Raw genomic sequence first — 22984 nt, 5'->3', positions numbered from 1 at the left:
TGTGAAAGCAGTCTGTGTCTGGAGTGCTGCCGAGTTCACAAGTTCCTGCCCCACCAACTCACTTTCCTCCTCACCCCGGGTTATCCATGCCTTTCAGGCGCCGACGAGGTGCGGCGCGGTATGGGCGGGCAGAAAGCACAAGGACAAAGCGCACTTACCGCTCGCAATTGAGAGCCCGGCCCCTGTAAGCAGGCCAGATCAACATGCCCAACTTGATTGGCCCGCATGCTTGCTTGGCCTGGCTGGGAGACTAACGGGAGTGATGAGGAGCAAGTGTGTCGGATCTCGACCCAGGAGGGGCACTGCTGCAGGTGAATATTACGCACCAGGGCAGTGCCTAAAGAAATTACACTTCCCTCAACACACTATTCTCTTGCTTCCCGATCATTTCGCTCGGCCTCAAGGAAAGCCCAGTATCTGAGGCTGGATTTTGAATTATGTCCTTTACTAAGACATATTTTTTATGCCCGACATCTGATTTCATACCTCCACCACCAACGGGCCCTCTATGTCTTGGGTCTATAATCCGCTCCACATCCACACCGCAATACCCCTTGAACAGAGCGAGCGTTGTTGCCGTATCTGATGCATTCCCACCTGTCGTGGAGACCGACTGGAAGAAGACCATTTCAACCGAGAATGGGGTTGGGTTTGGGGTCTATGCACAGTTCCTGCAGATCGCGACCGGTGGCCTACCTTTTGGTCCAGAGGTGAACGTTGAGCATTCAAACAGAACAACGAATACATTCGCGTTCGACACAGTCACGACGCTGGCGTTCGAGCCGACGCAAAAATACGTGGAAGAGGCCGTCAAGGCACCGGCCGTGCAGACATGGCTGAGAGAACCTAAGCAGAGGTTCGCACCGATCAATGAGCTTTTCGTCGTCACAGGCTTAAAGCTCGTCAAGGGTGCGCGGATGAAGTACTCTGATTCACAGAGCACGACTGTCAAGGGGAGCCTCGGCATCGACGTAGCCGCGCTGGGCACTACCTTTGGACCTAAAGGTCACTGGACCAGGACGAATGATGGTGCAACAGAGTCCAATCGCGAGTCGGAGTTTGTGTTTGCGTTCCGCGTGAAGAGGCTCAAGTTTGGACGAAGAATGAAGGTTGAAGAGTACAGTAAAGGCGCCTTTATGGCAGTTGGAGGAATGAAAGATGACGAAGAATGTGTTTTGGTTGAGGACGTGAATGGAGCTGACATTAAGACTGCTGAAGCTGTTCCCGATGTGACCGAGAACGGCCAGGTGTATTGCGTTCCCGCTTTGGACTCTATTTGAGATAGATGTCAGGCAGCCCTGTGTGATCGGACGTTTATTACAATATTCCTAGGCTTTTACTACTATTTGAACATTTTCCGTTTGATATCCCTAATTTTCCTGTAAACATCGTCCCTTGTTGAACCGCTATCGAATAGCACATGAGGTGTGATGTAGTCGTAGCCAAGTCTCCGTTTTGCCATTTCTTTGAAGACCGCCTCCATGGAAATGTCCCTTTTCAGCCACAGCCCCAGCCTCTCGCTTTCTACATCGATGTGCCAATCCTGCTGCCGGACGAATGATAGGACCGCCGCGGCCAGACCAGCGGCGATTGGTGTTGCGACCGACGTTCCTGACTTGACGTTGACAATCTGATTGTGTCCATTCAAGCCAGCCGGCCAGTGAGAAACGACATGCTCCCCAAGTAGGCTAAAGTTGACGTCCGTTTCGCTTGCTGTAGGGTTGAAATCAGAGGGATTGCCATTTCCATCGGTTGAGTGTATACAAAAGACACTGGGATATTGAGCTGGGAAAGCTCTGCCAAAGTTTGCTCCATCGTTCGATGCTGCCGCGAACAACAACGTCCGCTTGTTGGATGCCTTAGATATAGCCGTGCTCATCAGCTCATGATATTCGCGAATCCCGAATGACATGGATATAATATCCACTTTCCATTGGTCGACTGCGTGATCGATAGCCTGCACGGGTGATTTTATCAGCCAAGAGAATCTACTATAATACATCGCACTTTACCTTTGCAATGTCATTGTAGGTGTTGGGGTCTAAAGTCTCTTGTCGTGCAATTCTGGCGATGAAGATTTCAGCGCCAGGTGCAACTGTGAGAAGAAGACCAAGAGCATGAGTCCCGTGCCCAATCTCATCTTGAATGTCGTGTGGTGCTGTTCCGTGTACAAAGCTTCGTGCTTCCTTGATTCGCGGGTTGGGCCGTTGTCGATCCTCGATCAGGAATGGGTTCTGAAGGTCGATTCCGGAGTCCAAAATCGCTATTCGCACTGGTTCAGCATGTTCGTGATCAGGGTCAACATAGGGATGGATAGAGGACAGCAGATTGTTCATCCATTTTTTGGAGAGTGCATCCCTGGCAAATTATTAGTGCAATGTAATCTTGTATACGTTGGTAAGCACCTCACTCTCGTCCCGGATCGTTCTGATGACTTGCATCGAAAAAGTACAAGCTCTTCTCCGAAGGCTCGGCGATACGTCTGTGGGGTTGCGATCCTAACGCAGGTTGTGCCGAAACCCTCAGGACCAGATCTGAGTGGCGGGAACCATAGCTCAAGGGTGGGGTGTCAGACATGGAACGATGCGGACTTGCCCTTGCTGCATTATTTGCATTAAAGGACTCGGCCTTGCTGGTATGGAGGCGAACAACTTCTCGACCGATAGAGCCCCAGCAGGATTCATTTTGCCGAGAATCGAATGAACTCAGGTTCTCTAAACAAAGTCCCCATGCCTTGAATATCACGGCCTCAAGCCTTTTGACAACGTTTTGGTAAAAGAGCCGCTGAACGCCGACATCCTCGAAGTCAGCATGCTGTCCAAGGGGATAGTACTCCCCAGTAAGGCATGCCTTCGTAGCGAGGTAGTAATCCACGCCAGCGTCGTCTTCCAGAGCCTGAAGCTTGTCGAGGCAGGTATAAAAATCATCATTGACATTCCTGGAGACATGCGGATCTTTTGCCATCAGCTCCACAGGCGTGCAATAGTGAAGCTCGCACAACAGTACGCCTAGCGCTAGCACACTGGCGTTTGGATGAACCATGTGTTTAGAGGCGCCAGAGTTGGCTCTGGTGTCTGTACTGCGGGCTGAAATGATTGGAACGTGCTCTAGAGCTAGGAAAGGTTTCGTGATGTTGGGGAGTTCCCCATCCCGCCGCGGCTCAAAAAAATGAATCTTTGAGTGATCGAAGGAGAATTGCAGCCACGGTGTCTCTAAAAAGGGAAGAAGTGCTGAAGCCAGCGTAACAGCCAAGATTCGCTTCCCCTTGAGTGGCAGTACTGATTCACCTCGAAGTAGTTCTTGCTGGCGATTGAACAATGCCGACAAGGAAACTGTCTGAGACATTCGGTCACTACCAAATGTCTTTGGCTGGGGCCGAAGCCTCTGGAATAGCCCATCCTCAAGAGCGAAATGTAAGCAATTCCGCTGATCGAGGGACTCTGTGATGCTTTGGCATATGTGGGCAAAGTCGGGTGGACTGCTGATTATAGGCTCAGATGAGCGCCTCAATGTGTTATGTAGGTCCCTGCACACACAGCGTTAGCAAATATAAAGCATCACACAGGGCTTCGGTAGCTCACTTAACGGTGATTTTAGCTTCCTGCAGTACAGTTGCAGGCACGGACCGCACGCCGAAGAATACTTCGAAACTCGCCTCAGCCTCAAGGTCCTTTTTAAGTCGTGGCAACGGCAGTCTCACACTCAACCCTGAACACTTCTGACAAACGCAAACCCAGTGTCTTCGCAACGCATTGTCCAATGACACCAAATGTCTTCTCATCAGCACGGCGAAGTCGGCATCGGGGTCTTCGAGATTGGACGCATGAGTTGGCTCTTCGCGAGGAAGAACTCGGCGTTTCTTTCTTTCTTGTTCCAAATGCAAGAGTTCTTGAATGGCATCGTCGCATTCTCGGCTCCGTTTACTGACACGAAAGTCAGTACCTGGGTCGACGTGTGGATTCTTGATCATGCGGCGCAGTCTCGGATATGGATCATGTTCAGATTGTTGAGAGCTCTGCTTCGCGAATTGCGTTAGTAGGCAAGATGTGTCAGGTCAACAGACCGAAAGACTGGAGTGTGCTGTATAGCAAGAATACCCACGAAATCCGTCTCTCGAGAAGGGTCGTCTTGAACAAGATGTTCAAATGCACACAGAGTCCTTGCCACGCTCTCCGAGTCAGCTTCGCCAATGCCATCGAACTGCAGAAATGCATCCGTTCGCAGCCAGGCCTCGCGTTTCCGGGAGTTCAGCGACGCCGGCTCTGCCGACCTTTGCGGTCGTTTTCGAGCGAATAATCCAAGCACTATTTGCAGCAAGCTTTGGGAATCAGTGTCGTCGTTCATGATTGCGCAACAGTTATTCTGGGTCGGAAGCTTGCAATGGGATCTTTCGGTGAGAACAACATGGGTTGGTCAGCATAAGTTTGCTTTGTATCAACCAGATCAGGCTGCTTGTCGGATGAGACTGTGCAACATCTACAACCAGAACCTCAGCACAATTGGCGTGCTTGGTCTGCAATCCTGCTTGGAGTCCCCCTCCGCCTTCAGACTTAGCGCCCTGAAGCAGTCGGTCGGCCGCATATGAGGAGTTGGTTGGCTACTAGGAACGCGCTGTGCTTCTCGACTCTGGCAGATCCTCCGCTACAATCTGGCCATCACAATATGCAGCCAAGCCTAACGCGAACGAATTAGTGCTGTCCCTTGGGATAAGCAAACTACTCTCTAGCAATACTTATGCATATCCCGTTCGTTGCTTTTGCGGCACAGCACGAGTCATTGGGAAAGTGACCCCTCATCTCTAACTTAACCGCCGTGTGGGCTTAGTGTCTTGTGTCAGCTGGAGTGCGGCAATTTTGCCATTGGTTCGAATGCAGCCGGTCAGCCCGAAACTGGCAGCGGAATGCTAATGGATCGAGGGTGTCTCGTCACACAGCACTTCGAACACCCCTGACGATGGACTCCCCGAGATTAATTCCGCATACCCAATAAAACCTCGACAGGAAAAGGATTAGTCCACCGGCAACCACTATGCCATTTCCCCTGCAAGTGGCACATCGGAACTTCGAGTGGCCTCTTCAGTCGTGTGCACTTAAGGGACGAGGTCAAGATTGGAGAATATTGCTCGCCATTCCACGGCTTAAAGCGGCTTATTAGATAAGGAGTAGGGTGTTAAAGATGCAACGCCGTAATCAGGTTCTTTATGCGTGCTCTCCTTTCGTCTGCGCGTCACTTGCCGGAGCCCACACACAACTGACGTTCTTAATACCCCCTGAGTTATAAGCACCGATATCCTTGAATACACCCAATCAAACTGCTAAAAGACCGGGTAGATGCAAGCTAATGCAGCATTAGACGCCTTCTTGCAGCCAGTCGCGGGCGCACGACACGTACTTTGCTCCCTTTCGGCAGAAGGATTTTGAGAGCGGCAAGCGCACAGACAAGTACCTGTGATAACATACGATCGGGTCCCGCAGGCAACTGTCAGGGGAAAGATTCCCCTTTTTGTCGCGAGAGTCACTGGCACAATCTGGGGCTATCTCCACTAGTTGAACAACCCAATATGGTTGGTACCTGCTTGTTCTGTCACACATGCGAAACCATCGGGCCTGCGATGAGCAATAAAAGGCAGTGGTCAGCAATAATGGAAGGAGTCAGGCTTCCGGGAGTGGTGTAATGACGTGCTAGGCTCATCGATGCATGAGGATCATGGATCTCCAGGTATTTTTAGGCTACGGAAGGTTCAGACCGCCTCCTGATTCCAGTTGGCATCCCGCGAGATCCCTCTTCCTAGTTAATCGTGGCATTGAATATGTCGCGCTGGATTGCTGGATGTGGGGCTCTGTAATGGGGCAAACAACGAGGCTAGCGCTAGAACCAACTCAAGATAAAGGCAGGCTGTGCCAGAAACAAAGCGAGAGCAACACCTTTTTTCTCCAACTTGTACTTCCAGTTCCTCTCAAAGGCTCAGCCTTCCCATACTATATTATGGTATCTGCTCCTCGTCTTCGAGTTCCTCCCTTACAGCCGCCAGTCGGAATGGAGCTTATCAGCAATACCACATCCAAGGCCGGCAAGGCACGACGCCCAGCTCTTCTCTCGTTTGATGAGATGCCCGAATGGTTCCAGCGCGAATCCAACCGGTGGATTCTCCATGGCTATCGGCCTATCTCAGGCTCAGCCCAAGCTTCTTTCTATAGTTGGCTATATATCCATAATGAGTCGGCCAATATTTATTCCCACCTTATCCCGGCTGTCTCCTTCCTACTTGGCGAGTGGCATATCCAGGAGTACCTTGCCAGCAAATACTCTGGGTTTACTTACAGTGATTTCTTCGCTTTTTCTATCTTTATGTTAACAGCGGTTACATGCCTATCATTATCAGCGATATACCACACCCTCCTAAACCACTCCGAGCACGTGGAGCACCTCTGCCTGCGGCTAGACATGCTAGGTGTAGTGATCTTTATACTCGGCGACCTTGTCTTGGGAATATATATCGTTTTTTGGTGTGAACCTTTACCGCGCAAAATCTACTGGTCTATGGTTAGTAGCTCTTTATATGTCTTGTTTTTCTTGACTTGCTGCTTGATTCTAACATTCTCTTCTACCTTGATTGATAGATTGGACTTTTTGGGATGTTGACTATCTTTATGACGATGCACCCCAAGTTCCAGGGCTCAAAGTATCGACTCTTCCGAGCATTGATGTTCGTGGCGACGGGCTTATGTGGCGTTGCGCCCTTGATTCATGGGCTTAATATGTTTGGCATGTCACAGATGATGAGAAAGGCTTTTCCCTATACTCTAGCAAAAGCAGGCTGCCTTTTATCTGGGACTTTATTCTATGCTGTATGCCTTCTGATTCCGTATATGAGAGAGATTAACCTAATACATGTGATTCTGAAGACCCGGTTTCCCGAAAGTCGATACCCTGGTAAATTCGATTTATGCGGCTCTCATACAATATTTCATATCCTAGTGGTATGCGCGGCTGTTGTCCAGTTGATGGGGTATCTAGATGCCTTCGACTATGCACAGGCAAATCTTACTTGCATGTCACCATGAAATCTATTCAAGTATTGTCGATCGTCGAGATTAGGTAGCAGTTAGGTAGCAGAAAAATACTTGTGCTTAGGATGGTTGACAGTAGCGCAAGGCAGCATAACTACTACGTACCAAGTGTCTCTAGTGCTTATGACTGGATATTCGTCTTCAAAACCAACTTTCATCGCTCCGTCCCGAAAACAACGAGTCTTCGATTGATAGATCACAAGACCAGTATAGCATAATAGTTATAAGCTCGGTTTGCCCCAGCCATAATTAACGCGCTCATTTACCGCCGCACTCTAGCTGGCGCTTTTATCAGAAGGACGACTCAAATAGTATAGAGCTCTATAACGTTATATAACGGAGATTCCCGCGTTCCTGTCATAGCCGAAAATGGACTTAACGCCCTTTAAAAACTTCTTCCCGGGCCAGCTTCCAAAGATCCAGTGATGGGGAAAAGAAAAAGAAAAAAAACATTGGGGTAGCCTCATGCAAACATACGCGATAATCCAGGATGACTGACAATCCATCGAACCTTCAAACGAGTATTGCAGTTCTAACCAACCTGGCAGAGCCCACACCTTAGCAGATCAGGCCAGGTGCACCTAATTCAGCAGAAATCAAAGCAGACAAACTTCTCGTGTTTGAATTTCCACTGTTTGGATTTCCACATCGAATACTGATGATCCTGTTTTTGAAATACATTTTTGTGCTGCAATGGGCATCTGATAAGTACGATTCTCCCCAGCAGTGGAGCACCGATATTACGCGCCACGGTTGCGGCGGCGTCGGCTCGCAGTCTGATCAGAACCTGCTAGAGCTTTACAACATGTGCTCCTGATGCACGGTGCATCCGGACTGTATCGTTAAGGCTGTGCTCTTCATGACCGTGGGGTGTAACATCAACGGGCTGAGCTGGTGGAAGTGGACAAGGGTCGAGTGACGGTATGCGCTTGACTCGACTGATTGGGGCGAGCACCCACTTGGATCAACTCAAGGCTCCAGTAACCGGGCCGGGCCGTGCGTAGGTCAGATGTGCGCTAGGTCTTTGGATAAGAGACCTTGTGAACCGAGGAGCCAGAACTTTTCCTGTGCAACGCTAAAAGTCAACGAACGAATCAGGCGTCTTATTGTTTCTCTCAGTAGCCCCACTATGTGAACCAATGGAGCCGACCAATTAGTCCCCTCCCCCGCCCAGAAGTTGATCAACTGCACAAAAACCTTCAGGATCGTTGATGGTTGGGGAATGTGCTGGGTCGAGAACGGAACACAACACTTCCAAGCTTGATACTATCGACCGAGGCCACTGCGTTGCTGCCTCGATTTCCACAAACCCAGCTAAATTCAACGCACAACCAAATGTCGCTGGGGAGAATGCGGAACCATCCCCGACCGAGCATTCCCCAATCTGACAGGACTCTCCACCGGATTAGTCATGGAAGGCCAATGTTTTACACAAGCAGTTGAAGACTAACCATCGAATCGTTTGAGTCGGCCAGTAGCTGAACACAGAGTCCCACTCTGTAGATTGAAACTGTCTTTGGGAATCGGAGAAGGTTGACGTCGCGGTAGCTTGTCTACATATATCTGCCAAACCACGCACAGCCGCGGTCTCAATAGCTAAGTACCAGGAAAAATCACCCTCGTCCCCATTTGGTCTAAAACACCTGTCCACAATGTCGACTCTCTCTGGACACTCCCTGGAGTCATGCATCGCCTGCCGAAGTGAAAAGAGGAAATGTGACAGGAGGCTGCCCGCTTGCTCGCGTTGCATGCACTAAGTATACAGCCATCAGAATTTTCTAGACAGTATGACGGAACGACCAGCTGAGAAAGAAAAAAATCAGGGCTGGCCAACAGTGTCTGTACGGCAGTCGGAGCTATGGGCTATACGGCCCGTATCCCTAGGTTCGAGATGCAGAAAATGAGGTACCTATCCTATAGAAAACCCCGGTGCTCAAGCTAATGGTACCCAACAGTTCGGAAGGCGACTTAGTCCTAGAGACGTCGTCAATGACCCCTAGAGAACTCAGTTCCGGACGCGCAGCACTGGGCATCCTCACCGCATCCTCAAACGGCATCGCAAGGATATCGCTGATCTTGCGATGCAAATCCACCATGTGTCCGAACAGCGGCTGCAGATACTCACTGGAGAATCTCGAGATGTGGGCTGCGACTGAGTCAAAGTCAGGATATTGGATCAAATCGATGCTGCACGGTTTGCCGGTGTGCCCTGGCATCGCGCAGCTGGTACGCAGCGGTACTATACTTGGACCGGCGACATTCATCTCAAACTACCCGAGTGCTATGAGATCTACGGTAGGCAGTCTATACAGCTTATCAGGGTAAATGCACTGTGTGGGCTGTCTGACTCGCGAGTACAGGCACCATCGTCCGGTTCGGACCCAACTCAGTCTCCATAAACAGCCACACCGGGATGTCGGAGATATACTCCACGCGGGGCAACGTCGTCAAGGCGAACGCGTATTCCGTCATGAGCGTCAGCAGCCACATCCCAAGTACAATCAGCTGTATCGACAAGAAACAACATGCGGCGAAGCGCAAGACCCTTGCACGATTGTTCATTGAGACAGTGCTGAAGGGTGTGGAGGACCGTGTGCTGTCGCATATCGATACCTTATGCGCCTCCCTCGGCGCAGGGAATCAGGTGCAGTAGGGCACTGCAAGGGATATTGCAGCTTGGGCTGATTACCTGACCCTTGATATCATTAGTGACATGTGCTATGGAAAGGCGTTTGGACTGCTGTGAGGAGAGACACATCGGTTTATTCCAAAAGTGATTGGCTGTGTGAGCCGTCGAAATAAAATTGTAAGCCGGTGTATTCCATGCGCCTAATCAATATATATCTCCCATATCACAGTGAATACTATCTGAAATAGTGCTTCGTTCAACCAACTATTGCGAAATACAAACTAGATCGTATCTTCCTATCGACTGTTTCCACGCAAATCCGCCAGTTCGGTTCCTGGATTAAGGATCAAGCCGATGCTAGAAAGTCTGCAGGCAACTACACAGCTCGAACAATTTCTTGTTCGCCGACCTATCAGTAACGCAAGCCGACAAATGCCAATCAATCCTAACGCCCAAGGAGACCTGGGTAGAGCTTCTACAGCTTGTCATCGCAGGCGCAGACACGACCGCCGTCGTAATCAGTGTGTCATTCTTCCATCTCCTCCAGGACCCTCCCGCCTTGTCGAGGGCCACAGAAGACATCCTCAAAACATTTCAAGATCCCAACGCCATCCGACCCGCCCATCATTAACATCCTGCACATTCCTACAAGCCTGCATCACGGAGTCCCTCCGTCTCTCGCCGCCAGTTACCGGGCTGGCACCGCGCAAAGTCCTCCGGGGCGGTATCGACATTGACGGTATACATTTTTCCGAGGGTACTATCTTTGGATCACCAATCTACACACTGCATCGGTGTATTTTTTGCAGGCCGAGTCGTTTGTTCCGGACCGGTGGCTGTGTTTGAAAGACGGGACAAGTAGTTTAAGGATGCCCTTCTGGCCGTTTGGCATTGGTCCGCAGTCCTTCGTTGCGAAGAGACTCGCGCTGAATGAGATTAACGTTACGGTCGCAAGGACGCTGTATCTTCAAGAGATGCGGCTTGATGCGGCGTGGAGTCACAAGAATGAGTACGATTTGAAGGGGTGGATGGCTTCGGGGCGGGAGGGGCCATATGTTTGTTTTGGGCCGAGAGCAGAGTCGAGGCACAAATGAGTCGGTGCGTTTTGGCGTAGGCTATTGTACATCTAGATCAAAATAGAACAGAACCATTGAAACTAGAAGATTGTGGTATAACATAGACACAGCGGCTGTGCGTGTGACCTTGTACATGGCCCGGGAGCGTTCCTCCACCGGTAAAGAACGCCGTTCGACTAAGAAGACATCATGAGTCCATGACACCAGTCCGGCTACTGATGCAATCTACAATCAAAACGTGCACAAATCAAGACCCTTCAGACCCATCGGACCAGCTCGCGACTCAGTTGTGCCCCACCTCGCAAAAAGAGAACTAAAGTATCTTGCACGCTAGCGGACGATTTCCAACCTTTGCCATTGGATGTGCTGGATGGCAGGTCATGGTGGACAAAAAACCAGTCCGTGTCCCAGCTGCAGCTAAAGGTAAGGGATCAGAGCCAAGATTCGATGTCATGCTGGAAAAACCAACAGTCGCTGTGATTGGGCTCGGGGCCTCCGGCATTGTGACGATGAATAACCTCGTGGAAGAGGGCTTCAATGTCACAGGGTTTGAGCGCAGCGATTCAAATGGAGGTGTCTGCAGCTATGAAGATACACCCACCAAGACAACGATGTCGAAGAGTAGGTTATCCTTGGCCATGTTCCTAGTTCAAACTTCCTACTAACGACGGGGCTATAGGTACATACGCGAATGGATCATAGTACAAGGTACGACCCGAGCGACCGCTGACCAGATGGCCTTATATCTAAGGATTGGCATAGGCATGCATGCTTCACAGATTTTCCGCATCAGCCTGGAGCGTCGCAGCTGCTTAGCCCCTGTACGGGGAATTTGAGCTTTAAACTAATTCTCTATTTGTGCAGAAACACCGGTCTATCCCCACGCGAGTCAAATGCACCAATATCTCCTAGACTATGCGTCACATTTCCGGTTACATGACTCGACACAGACACGTGTTACTGTCCAAGATATGCGCATGATAAAGAAAATGACTGTTGGAAGATACACTTCCGTATTACCAAGTCCAAAGCTACCGTCCTTTCACCAGACAAATCGATCGAGTCGTGATTGCCTCAGGAATTAACCACCTTCCTGTTGTTCCTGAGATCAAGGGAATTGAAAGATTGGCTGGAAAGGTCATACACTCTCAGCAGTTTGAGCGGTAAGCAGCAACCCGGTTGTTCCTTATAATTAAGCCTGACCCGGGTTCATAGCCCGAATGAGGTTGTGCTCTTGCCGTCGGATTGAACAACTCTGCTGGAGACACGGCAACCAGCCTCTTGGGGATCGCAGCCAGGATTCATAACAGCCATCGGAAAGGAACAATCTTCATATGCCACACCAGAGCTCAATGATAGAGTTCCTCTCTATGGTCAGTGCTAACTACAACCTCCACCGCCAGCTCAAACGATGGAACAGCAAAAAGCCGACCAACCACGATATCTCGTGGATCCAGCTCCAATTTATGCGAGAACACATGGACTACGTACCTAGACTCTATAACTGGTCTGTTATCAAATGCAGAACAAGCTACACCCCAAGGGCCTACAACCCGAGTAGAGTTTTAACAATAATCTGCCCCCTTTCAAATAACACCTACCACTTTTAACAATAGCATTGTCGATGCAATGCACGACGGCATAATAATGCCCGTGCCAAACCTCACCGAGGTCCTTAGCGTAGAGACCGTTCTTCTTAGTAACGGAACCAAAATAGCAGACCTCGATGCCATCATCTTCTGCACGGGATACAACCCCGAATTCTCTATTCTGGGCGACTACGAGGCCAAATCCAGCAAGGTGTATCAATATTCTCTAGGCAATGAGTCCTCCTCGTCATCCGCCAAGCCCCTCCCGCGTATCTACCAGAATATCTTCTCCCTCAACTACCCCTCCTCCCTCGCCTATGTGTACGGCGTAGGCTTCCAGATGGCTGCGTTCCACGTTTACGATCCCGCATCCATGGCTTTGACTCAAGTGTGGAAGGGCTCCGCGCCGCTCCCGCCCTAGAGGGAATGCAAGCACAAGTTGAGCAGCACTATGAGCGGATACTGTCCCGCGCGCAACAGGGCAGCGTGCACCCTGATCTGGCGCAGGCACTGGGGTGGTATAGGTGGGTGAATGAGACGGCGGGGACGGAAATTTATCAGAAGCTGGGGTATGGGGCTGCGGGGTGGAGGTTCTGGTGGAGTGATCGAGACGGGTGTGGAATTTTGATACCTGAGATTTGGTGTCCGCATGCCTATAGACTGTTTGAGACTGAGAGGAGGAGGAAGTGGGATAGGGAGAGGAAAGATATATTGATGGTTGTTAGGGGAATTGAGGAGGTAGGGAGTGAATATGATGGAGGTGGTGAGAAGGAGGAATATGGCCATTAAGTTACCGTACTCTGTCATGGCGTCGTGGTCAAAATATCTGTCAGAGATAGACTGTGCCAATGTGCTGCATTGTTGGTGCTGCTTCTATAAAAGCTCACAAGACCAGCGTGGCTTTGTCGAACTACACTGTAGACCTCGATTGATCGTTTTGTGAAGCCTCTTTCTAGTCCTTGTACTGAAGTGGATGATGAGTATGTAGCTAACGTTCAGACGGAGGACTCACCGGGTAATAGAGCAGGAGAATATCAGCTTCCTGATCACTCCGCCTCCTGTCTTTGGACTCGCATGGCACTTCTTTGCTGGATCCGCATTGCTTTCTCTTCCGCATGACAAGGTGTACGATAGTTTCGGATCGCGACCTACACCAAAACTCCAAGCCGTTATTCCTCAACTCTTCTCTGCAGCTGTCACCATGGAATCGTTTGATTGCATTGGTCTCTATAGTCCGGTATGGTCTCAGGTTCCTCAATTCAATACTGTAAATCGGGTCAGATTACTGCCTTCTGCAGGTGGATTGCCGACTGTAGGTACCTTGCAAGGCGACCCGCAATTTCAATCCAACTTTCTGCGGAATGTAACCGTGGAAAACGACGACAATGGGACTTTTGGATAAAGATTATACAAATAGGCCGGTTGGGATCATGGTCTGCAGTCGGGATGGGGTGTCCCGATGCTCGGGAGGAATATGGTCAATATTGGGGAGGACCGAGGAAGCAAGACCATACCTCGAGATGTTCCCTTTTATTCTTAGTTCCTCCGCCGTTTCGAGCGATGACAAAGTAACGTCTAATGTCTGAGCTACCGCATCGTTCCACTCGGGAGTCGTGTCACACGGTTCATTACATATTTGCAGGCTGCTGGCATTATACAAGGAGTTCAAGTTGACACTGGCAGCGCAGTGCGTTAGCATTAAACCCGCTGCTCTTCCACCCAGTGATTAAATACCTTAAAAAAGCCCCTTCCAGATGTATAGATCCTTCAACGCTTCTCAAACTCCGCAGGTCGACTGTACTTCCCGCTGCGGGACGGCGGATTATCATACGTCTCGTAGAGATCAACTTAGGTGCAGAAAGCATGGTCAGGTCCGGCATGTCGGAATGGTATTCAGCCACATACAAAAAATCAGGCAGTTCCATTGAGGTCACCTTGGACTCGCGGCCGTCTATCGGTGGCCAGGCTCGGAACTCATCGGTGATGTTCTGGACATTCCGCAGCACAAAGGGCCCTTCGTAAGAAGGCCAGATGAACAGTCTTCCGTTAAGTGTGGTGCATTGCGATAGCTCGTCGAGCTGCGCCTGGCTGGAGATGTTCCACTCTCAATGCAATTAGGTGGGAGAATCTGACCAGGGTCTTGATGTTGGTTTAATGAGCTAGCGGAGCCAAGTGAGGGTCATCTCCCTCCATCGTTATGTTTCATTAATATTACACTTACAGCAGGTCCTTCTGTAATCGATCTGTATTGATCTTAATTAATTGTGCGAGGATGAAACGTCATGATGATCGTCGGCAGGAATTGTGCCAGGTTGTTGATATCAAAGACCGACTCGGATATGGCTATCCTTGCTTCATCCACCATTCCGCCAACAGTTTCATCAGGACGTGCCTCCGTAATCTTGGAAATATCGCACTTGTACGCCTCGTAGAGGTCGGTCTGATTGGGGTCGCAGGTACTCGGGTCTGGAGAATCAAGAGAGCGCTGCTGGCGAATAAGTCTATATCCGGGGATATTATATCGTCCTCTATCTTCCGATTAGCCCGAAAGACTCACCATGGTTTAGAAAGGTAACGTACACTACGTGGGACAAGATCATGAGTACTACCCGCAATATCGTCCCATCCCGAGAGGAAGAATCAGCTTGGGCCACCGGGATTAGGTTCTGTGATCCAATCCTCCGCCACTTCAAGTTAAGCAGATCCAGACTCTACCTGGAAGTCGATCCGAGCAGCTGCAGATGCTCATGAAAGTGAGTTGATGGGAGTAAGGTGGCCATTTGATCAAGGTTTATTCTCAGAGGACACCGGTTTTCTGCTGGCGTAGAGCGCTGAGAATTTCTGTGTGGTTGTTTACCCGAGCGAGGTCTTCTGCAGTCCTTCCCAGAGGATCCTTCAAATGGATATTGGCGCCGGCGCCGATCAGAAAAAGCGCCATCTCGGTGTATCCTTCCTTAGCAGCATGGTGAAGGGGGCTTCCCATTTCCTCCCAATCCTCATCGCCGGGCTGGCCTTTGATCCCAATTTCATCAATATCAGCCCCTTTCGAGAGAAGATATCTTAGCAAGTCAAGATTCTCATTGATTGCTGCCTGAACAATTGCATTACTACCAGTTACCTTTGCACCATGCTGGATCATCGAATCCACCATCTTCATGTTACCAGTCTCAGTAGCACAAGCCAGCGCACTTAGATACTCCTGGAACAAATTGCGATTTGGGTCTGCACCATGCTCAAGGCAGAATTCCACTCTGTCAAGCTGGTTGCTGAAGGCCATTATACTAAGTATATCCCCATACCAGGGCACATAGTAATTGATATCAACTGCCTTGTGCTCGACCAGCAAACGGTAAACAGCGAAGGAATCATTGACTACCACTGAGGTCATCACCCCATCATATGCTCTCCTGTCATCGTATGCTTTTGCTGTCTCGCCATTCTCGAGGCAGTAGGCTGCGATCTTGTCTGCGCGCCAGTCTGTAGCGGCCTCTAGCAGGACACGGAGAGGAGGGGAGTAGCCTGGATCGGATTGGCGCTGTTGCTGGATGAAAGCTTCAAGAGCTTCGAGGCTGTTTTGCTGACATATCACGCGGATCTCTTCGCTGTAGTGCATCCTTGAAGGTAGATAATCGAAGAGGACAAGTAGACAAGTAGAGTTGGGGATTCGCTGGGGGAACAACTGCCGGTGAAATAGCAAGACCGAAGCATATGACTCAGTACGTAGCTTGGCGTACCTAATACCGCGTAAGTTACGCTCCGAGCTTCGGAAGTTCACCGGCAGTTATCCCAACAAGTTGAAAAGTTCATAAAGAGGATCACAGACAAGGGTCCATCTGGCATCCGAGATGAATTGTGAGGCCGCGGACCGATACACAGTGAAGAATGGTAGAAAGTTGGTTTTCCGCATGCAGGAACAACAGCACCGCATGTCCAGGCGAGTGGCTACGCGAAGAGCCCGACCACCGAGCGAGTCAGAATTGACCCTTCCGGAGCAAGCTAACGTCGTGCTCGAATTGCATGGTGGATCGTACTTTGGAACCCAGGGACGAACGCCTTCGAACCTTGGGGAAATGCAGGGACACTGTCTCGGACCTGCCGTAGGCTTAGATTATGTCGACCTACGAAGTATTACTGAGAAAGCTAGTCAGGCAGTAAAAGAAGAACCCTTGTATAGCGCTAAGCACCCAGCTCTGCACCCACGAGCAGTACTTCCCTCATTTGGTGCTAACTCGTATCTGGACGAGTCTCGTGAGATGCCACCACGGTCAAGAATTAGAGCCATTGGCTCCTGGGAGACTAGCCGCATCGAATTGCCTGGTGTGTGAACTTCTGACTGACCATTATTGCTTTGGGATCATCATCCGATCTCGTGGTCGGCCGGCTAGGCCCGTCCCGTGGGTGGAGTCGGCCCGACAACACTTGATCAGTGCACCTGTCAGCCTTCTCACAGACGACTTACCTGGTAGAATGGTAGATTTGTACGTCTTTGGTCATCTTACTCTGTTGTTGAATCGGTTGCCGTGGAATAATACTCTCCACATATATATGTATATAGCACCGGCTGCAACAACGCATGGTATACGGGACTGGACTATATATATCAGAAAAACAGACCATATGATCTTCTGAATTCGTATATCTCTTTCATCCCTAGTATAATCCCAAGTTTATCTGCCTATCCAGACTTTTGGTTATCTCTCGGAGACGGGCCAGATTCTGGGCCAGCCGCTTGTTTATGCCCTCCGCCAGCGCATAGCGCATTCGTTTGGGCAGGTCCCCTAGGTTTAGTAAACTTAAAGAAGACGATATTTCACGAGTATGTGGGATATAGGCTATACTTATTGCACTATTAAGTACATACGACCACAGGGTGAGGAGAACAGGGCTTCCCGTCCGCTCAGCCGTACTTAAGCCTCACGCCGGCTGGTTAGTAGTATGGTGGGTGACCACATGCGAATCCCAGCTGTTGTATGTTTTTGTAAGACCGTAGTGGGTACTCAAGCGACCGCAGCCAGTCTACTGGCGACTTGAGTGGTGTCTTCTATTATAAGCTCCAAACCTGCCATCTAATTCATGGCAAAGAGCGACGGTTTCCCGGTTATACTATGAATTGACATTCAGTCAACCTACCGCAGCTACTTTCTACCAGTTCGTATCCCATCATGTCTCTATAAGCTATTTGACAGGAATTTCCCCCTGTATTCCGATGGTTGAGGTATAAAACTACAACTGACAGTCAGGGAACTGGCTGGGAAAGCGGCTGCTTGTGGGTGTGCCAGTGGACAGAGTAGTCTTCCGTTTTCACGAGTATGTAACAAGCTCTGACGCTCTAGGCACTTAGCTGGCGATTTATATATGCCCTGCATATTTTATCGTGATCATTTTGTAAACATGGTTCTCTTGTCCATCGCACAGGCTAAGTATACAGATATATACCTAGGGGATGGGGGAAGAATAGGACTTGAGCCGGCTTTATTAGACGTGGGCAAAGTTGAAGCTTATATCCTGCAGTCGAGGTAGGCTGGCTAAGCACGGACATTCAATGGTAGTATGTATACATTACTTGGTAGCTCAATTAGGGTTAAGCGGACGGCATCCATGGATGTCCTACGCTACTCTATACCCTATGATCTTACGCCCTCGATTCACCTAGGCAAAGGACCGGTAGGAGACATATTTAAGCTAGTCAAAGCTCCGGAGACCTGGTGAAAACCCGTCTATCAGACCGCATGTAATGGCAGCAACCGGGTCTAGATGGTGTTAGTGCTAGTTTAGTGCGGGGTATACACGGAGGAAACTCCGTGAAGAAAAGGTGCGCTAGTCTCTGGTAAAGACCTAATAACAGTAGGGACTCTAAGGAAAGGTAGAGAAAGGCATACTATCCCATTTCATAATGCGCAGCCACCTGAACCGCCGATGCGGCCAAATCAGCGCACCAGTCTGAGAACGGAGCTCTCGGTGACTGCATTGGGATTAAGTATATATCGACTCTTCGCGTCGTGCCGGACCTACAAGTGGGCTTTAATCAATCACTCGGACGGATGGATGTCTTTTGTTGGTATTAAAAGGGTTGAATGGCCAATTACTAGTATAAGAAGTAGGGAGTTTCAATATGCAACGTGCCATTTGCCCAATCTGTTATTTCTCTCCTAGGTTTCTCTTCGCTTGACACTAAACTCCCACTCGTCAATTTCCATCATGAAGGCTTACCTCCCTGTTCTTGCTCTCGCAGGCATCGCTGCCGGACAAGCTCCAGCTTGGGCACAGTGTGGCGGTATCGGCTACACAGGCACAACAGATTGTGTATCCGGATACGCTTGCAAGTATCTGAACGACTGGTACTCCCAGTGCCAACCAGGTGATAATCAACCGACATCGTCTTCGACGACTCTCACAACAATGACGTCCTCTACAACAACCCCTTCAACCCCAACCGCCTCACCAACAAGCGGCGTAGCGCAGATCCGATATCTCGGCCGTGTCAACCCAGCTACAAAAGAACTCACCTGGCCCGGCACCGGTGTAGCCTTTACCTTCACTGGAACCTCAGCGACCATAAACCTGGGCCAAGTAACTGGGACCCACAGTTTCGAACTAACGATCGACAACGGCGAGCCCATTGTTTTCCTAGACGTCACCAGCACCACAACCTCAATCTCCACGCCCTCTGGCCTGGCAGACGGGACACACACCGTTGAACTGCGCAAGCGCTCCGAATCCTACTTCGGCACTGTAACCATCGGGGCCATCACCACGGACGGCACGCTGCTCGAATCTCCAGCGCCAGCACGTAAAATCGAGATAGTCGGCGACTCAATCTCCGTCGGGTATGGCCTCGACGGCGTGAACCCATGCACAAACACCGCAGCGCTCGAGAATAACCCAAAGACCTACGCTGCGCTAGCAGCCAAAGCCCTCGAAGCGGATTACAGCGCGATAGCGTGGAGCGGAAAGGGCCTTGTGCGGAATATCGCGACGGGAGAAGTCGACGATAGTCCGCTGATGACAGAGCTGTATACGCGGTATGGTGCAAATGATGCAGACAACAGCTACCCCTTCGCAGCCGCAAGCTCGGCGTGGACGCCTGATGCTGTCATCATAACCCTAGGCACAAATGACTTCGGGTACCTCGCCTACGACTCTTCAGAGCAGGCATACCCCGCGCGGCCCGTGATCAACGCAACGGAATTCACAGCGGGCATGGTCGATTTTGTCCAAAGGATCCAGGATACCTACTACCCGGACGCCAATATCCACTTCTTCCTAATGGCAAGCCCGATGCTGAGCGATACGTGGCCCACGGCTGCAGATGCCCAGCATACGACGCTGTCGAATGCGCTCAAGGCGGCTGTTGGGCAGATCGGGGCCAACGCGCATTTTGTCGACTGGCAACCGCAGGGGGCTGAGGTGGGTTGTGATTATCATCCGAATGCGGCTACAAATGCGGCGCAGGGGGTGGTTCTGGCTGAGGTTGTGAGTGAGGTTTTAGGTTGGTGAGGGTGACAGAATCGTAGGTACGTCAGGCACTACGCATATGTAGCAGGCGAGTAGTCTGTTGTGCATTGCCCAGAGCCGTTTATGGCAACATAGCTATATCTTAGTGGAGTGTTTGTGCTGGCTGAAAAATGTGAGCCAGGCTTTGCCTGGCCATTATTTCGAGTCAATCTAGAGCATAAACTAATAGTAGTTGAGCAAACAGTAGGCCTTGTTTTGAGTGAGTTTTAAGAGGAGGTAGGGTTGGTTAGGGCTACTGAAATCAAGGCATGGAAACTGACCAGGCGTGAGCACTTCAATTAGGGCCTTCTTCTTCTTAGCTCATTTTCACGAATTCATCCCTAACCATCCTGCAAACTTCCCCGACTCTTGACCTTTTGGCATGGCTATGTTGGGGTACAATGTATATCGTCCCGAGCTTTGAGGCCAAATGGTCTTCGCAGAAAAGAACAGAGCAAAGTCGACACGGCCATGCTGTTATCACAAACTTAAGAAATGTCAATAGCTCACATTCAAAGAAGCGAAGTCGTCGAAAACTCCAGCCCATGGTCTTCCTTGATCAAATCCGCCGCCTTCTCCGCAACAGCATAGACTGTACTGACGATATTACCACTGATATTATTAGGAAAAACCGACGCATCAGCCACACGCAGTCCGTGTATACCCTTAACTCTAAGCCGAGAATCCAACGCATCCCCTAGTGCAACAGACCCGCAGATATGGTATTCCCCTAGGACAACATCGCGGACTGCCTCCTTCCCCTGCTCGAGGTCTTGTAGGTTAACTGAGGGGGGCGGGTAGACTCGTTCTGCAATTGAGTCCACGAGGGGGTGTACGCGGCCGAGTTTATCGCCCCAGCGGGCGAGGGCGGCGAGAATAGTCACGTCGGCGGAGTGGGTGATATAGTTCGGTTGGATTGTGGGGGGTTGAGATGGGTCTGGTTACAGTATCAGTGGCTTTCGCCTGCCAAGGCTGCTATATGGGGCTGCAGGTGGATTCGGAACATACCATTGCTATGGATATGGATGTATCCTCTGGATACAGGGTACTGGAGACAAAGCGCAGCGCTTAGCCTCGCTGGTTGATCTGGCAGTGGTGTGGTAAAAAAGCGGCCTTGATGCTCAATACCTCCATCAGGATTTAGAGTGAGAGGGAAAAGAACAAGTTGCAGATTAGCTGAAGTATCGCTTTCAAGGTGTTTGATGACCTGTTGTATTTGGCGCTCGAGGAAGGGAGTCGTTGGCTTAACGGCCTGAATACTCTTGATAACTTCGGCCAGCTCCTCTTTGGACAGGATACGCTTCAACGGGAGGAACCCTTGGGTACTTGTCATAGAACTCAGCGGGCCGCCTTGGGTTTTGGTGTACTCCTGCGTCGCCTGCTCTGCCTTTGAGGGGTCGCCAAAGCTGTCAAGTGTCATAACGCCTGGCTTTACCGTCCAGGAAACAACGGTCGCGCTGTGATCCTGGACATTAGCTCCGACGGCGTGGTTTTTGACTTTGCATTCGACTCCAGCTGCGCTGAGGACGTTGGGGTCACCGATGCCTGATAGCTCTAGGATTTGAGGTGACTGGATTGTTCCCGCCGAAATAATAACCTCACGAGTTGCAGAGATAGTATAGTCTTTGTCATGGAATGTGATGCTGACACCCGTGGCTCTGGAGTTGTCGCCGTCAAGAACCACTCGGTTCACACGAGCCTCAGTTAAGAGCTTCAAGTTCGAACGTGAACTACTTGGCTCATAATAATCACGTCCGGAGTAGCTTCGTTTGCCCTTATTCGGGCCTGTCCGGGTTACAGTTCCTAGTGTGTGGAAGAAGCCAATGTGGTCTCCGCTCCAGGCATCCTGGGGTTGCTTCAGGTCCGTGATTGCCGCTGCTGCCTCAATCACATCGTCCTGAATTGGAAGGGTTGCATCGTTAAAACTGGTTTGAATAGGACCGGTAGTGCCATGGTGGTCGTTAATCAAAGGTGATGACGCTTTCATTGCATCCGGGTTAACAGCACCGAGGGTCTAGAGAGTCAAATTCAGCATGAGCGAACTCCAGTAATTTTGAAGAGCCTTACCTGGTGTTTGCGCATGTACGGCTGCATGGCCTTTGCTGACCATCCTTCGTCCCCAACTAGGACGGCCCAGTCGTCATAGTCCTGCAGTGAACCGCGGACATACATCATGCCATTAATGGCGCTAGAGCCACCAACTGCCTTTCCACGAGGAATATGGTGGATCTTTCCACGATTCCCGGTCTGTGGTGCGGTATACATACACCAGTCATATTTAGGGTTCTCGAACAACTGCATTACTGCAGCTGGGGTGTCGATTAGCGGATCATTAATATGATACTTGCCTGCTTCAATTATGCCGACGGTTACACTGGGGTCTTCGCTTAGACGGGCAGCGATAACGAGTCCAGCTGTTCCACCACCGCAGACGATAAAGTCGAAGGTGGTCTGAGTGAAGTCCTCAATGGAGGAGACGGGAGATGAGGAGGCATGGTCGTTGGATTCTGGTTGTGCCATTGGAACTGTTGGACACGTTAGGAAGTTGAGAGTTAGAGCTCTCAGATGAGAATAAAATATGCAAAGGACATTGCGTTCTTTTCTAGTATGGTCGAACTGCGAAGCGTGTCCATGAGATACGCATAATACGGCGCCGTTACATTGGAAAGATCTTGGCCCTTCAGCATCATTGGAGGCTTGATATAGCGCTTATGGAAGATCGTCAAGCTGAACTCTGGGATTGTCAGCTGCCACTCGATCGTCAGATAAATGTGCGCGGCTTGTCTAAAGGTGACAGCTGCCCGCAGCTGGAGACTTCGTATGCTCTCCGTATGCGTATAGCCAATCATCCGGTTGGACAGTTTCTTAGGTCTAGTAGTCCCCGTGACGATTAGGTATTGGCTTAGAGGTCAAGCCAAGCGCGAGCCCCGCATTTGACGTTGTAATGGCTTTCTAGACTGTGGAGGGGCAGTGTGCGAGCTCGAGAAGTTCCATCTGTCATGGCATAATCCGGGAGCAAAGGTGATATATGGGCTATCATGTCCATCTCTATTCTTCTCTGCTGTCCAAGCTTTTGAGTATATCCAGAGCATAAACTAATAGCAGTTCAGGTTAGCAAACAGTAGG

The 22984-nt window shown here is 50.3% G+C and overlaps 9 protein-coding genes across 9 annotated transcripts; 5 read left to right on the top strand and 4 right to left on the bottom strand.

The window, feature by feature from the left end:
- The first annotated feature begins 255 nt into the window (after positions 1-255).
- Positions 256-1462, top strand: BJY04DRAFT_172340 (uncharacterized protein). The gene has a single exon (XM_073709259.1). It carries the CDS (start codon positions 438-440, stop codon positions 1278-1280), a length of 843 nt encoding a protein of 280 aa, XP_073564795.1. The 5' UTR covers positions 256-437; the 3' UTR covers positions 1281-1462.
- On the bottom strand, positions 1343-4344 carry BJY04DRAFT_211654 (S8/S53 family peptidase; the record flags this gene model as incomplete). Its single annotated transcript, XM_073714437.1, has 5 exons — positions 1343-1957; positions 2013-2358; positions 2411-3505; positions 3582-4018; positions 4102-4344. The coding sequence occupies 5 exons, from the start codon at positions 4342-4344 to the stop codon at positions 1343-1345; spliced, it is 2736 nt and encodes a 911-aa protein (XP_073564794.1).
- A 630-nt stretch (positions 4345-4974) lies between these two features.
- Positions 4975-7284, top strand: BJY04DRAFT_202877 (hemolysin III family protein). Its single transcript, XM_073713275.1, has 4 exons — positions 4975-5337; positions 5392-6543; positions 6621-6848; positions 6906-7284. Exons 2-4 carry the CDS (start codon positions 5698-5700, stop codon positions 7062-7064), a joined length of 1233 nt encoding a protein of 410 aa, XP_073564793.1. The 5' UTR covers positions 4975-5337; positions 5392-5697; the 3' UTR covers positions 7065-7284.
- A 1880-nt stretch (positions 7285-9164) lies between these two features.
- Positions 9165-10793, top strand: BJY04DRAFT_211652 (cytochrome P450; the record flags this gene model as incomplete). The annotated part of the gene is made up of 8 exons (XM_073714436.1): positions 9165-9296; position 9391; positions 9431-9714; positions 9823-9876; positions 9948-10029; positions 10116-10260; positions 10299-10495; positions 10549-10793. 8 exons carry the CDS (start codon positions 9165-9167, stop codon positions 10791-10793), a joined length of 1140 nt encoding a protein of 379 aa, XP_073564792.1.
- Positions 10794-12422: 1629 nt separating this feature from the next.
- BJY04DRAFT_224488 (uncharacterized protein) lies at positions 12423-12785 on the top strand (the record flags this gene model as incomplete). Its single annotated transcript, XM_073717981.1, has 1 exon — positions 12423-12785. One exon carries the CDS (start codon positions 12423-12425, stop codon positions 12783-12785), a length of 363 nt encoding a protein of 120 aa, XP_073564791.1.
- Positions 12786-13634: 849 nt separating this feature from the next.
- On the bottom strand, positions 13635-14443 carry BJY04DRAFT_172249 (uncharacterized protein). Its single transcript, XM_073709256.1, has 3 exons — positions 14270-14443; positions 14099-14211; positions 13635-14040 (listed from the first exon to the last, which is right to left on the bottom strand). Exons 2-3 carry the CDS (start codon positions 14191-14193, stop codon positions 13770-13772), a joined length of 366 nt encoding a protein of 121 aa, XP_073564790.1. The 5' UTR covers positions 14194-14211; positions 14270-14443; the 3' UTR covers positions 13635-13769.
- Positions 14444-15042: 599 nt separating this feature from the next.
- Positions 15043-16146, bottom strand: BJY04DRAFT_172299 (ankyrin repeat domain-containing protein). Its single transcript, XM_073709258.1, has one exon. The coding sequence runs from the start codon at positions 15975-15977 to the stop codon at positions 15162-15164; it is 816 nt and encodes a 271-aa protein (XP_073564789.1). The 5' UTR covers positions 15978-16146; the 3' UTR covers positions 15043-15161.
- Positions 16147-18562: 2416 nt separating this feature from the next.
- BJY04DRAFT_224486 (uncharacterized protein) lies at positions 18563-19861 on the top strand (the record flags this gene model as incomplete). The annotated part of the gene is made up of 1 exon (XM_073717980.1): positions 18563-19861. The coding sequence occupies one exon, from the start codon at positions 18563-18565 to the stop codon at positions 19859-19861; it is 1299 nt and encodes a 432-aa protein (XP_073564788.1).
- Positions 19862-20370: 509 nt separating this feature from the next.
- On the bottom strand, positions 20371-22437 carry BJY04DRAFT_233133 (GMC family oxidoreductase; the record flags this gene model as incomplete). The annotated part of the gene is made up of 3 exons (XM_073719897.1): positions 21926-22437; positions 20867-21872; positions 20371-20795 (listed from the first exon to the last, which is right to left on the bottom strand). Exons 1-3 carry the CDS (start codon positions 22376-22378, stop codon positions 20371-20373), a joined length of 1884 nt encoding a protein of 627 aa, XP_073564787.1. The 5' UTR covers positions 22379-22437.
- Between the last annotated feature and the right edge of the window lie 547 nt (positions 22438-22984).

Source organism: Aspergillus karnatakaensis, assembly GCF_047715665.1.
Source record: "Aspergillus karnatakaensis strain CBS 102800 unplaced genomic scaffold BJY04scaffold_92, whole genome shotgun sequence".
In the NCBI taxonomy this organism is placed as follows: domain Eukaryota; kingdom Fungi; phylum Ascomycota; class Eurotiomycetes; order Eurotiales; family Aspergillaceae; genus Aspergillus; species Aspergillus karnatakaensis.
Note: the sequence above shows the minus strand (reverse complement) of the source record. Positions and strands in the feature narration are given on the sequence as shown.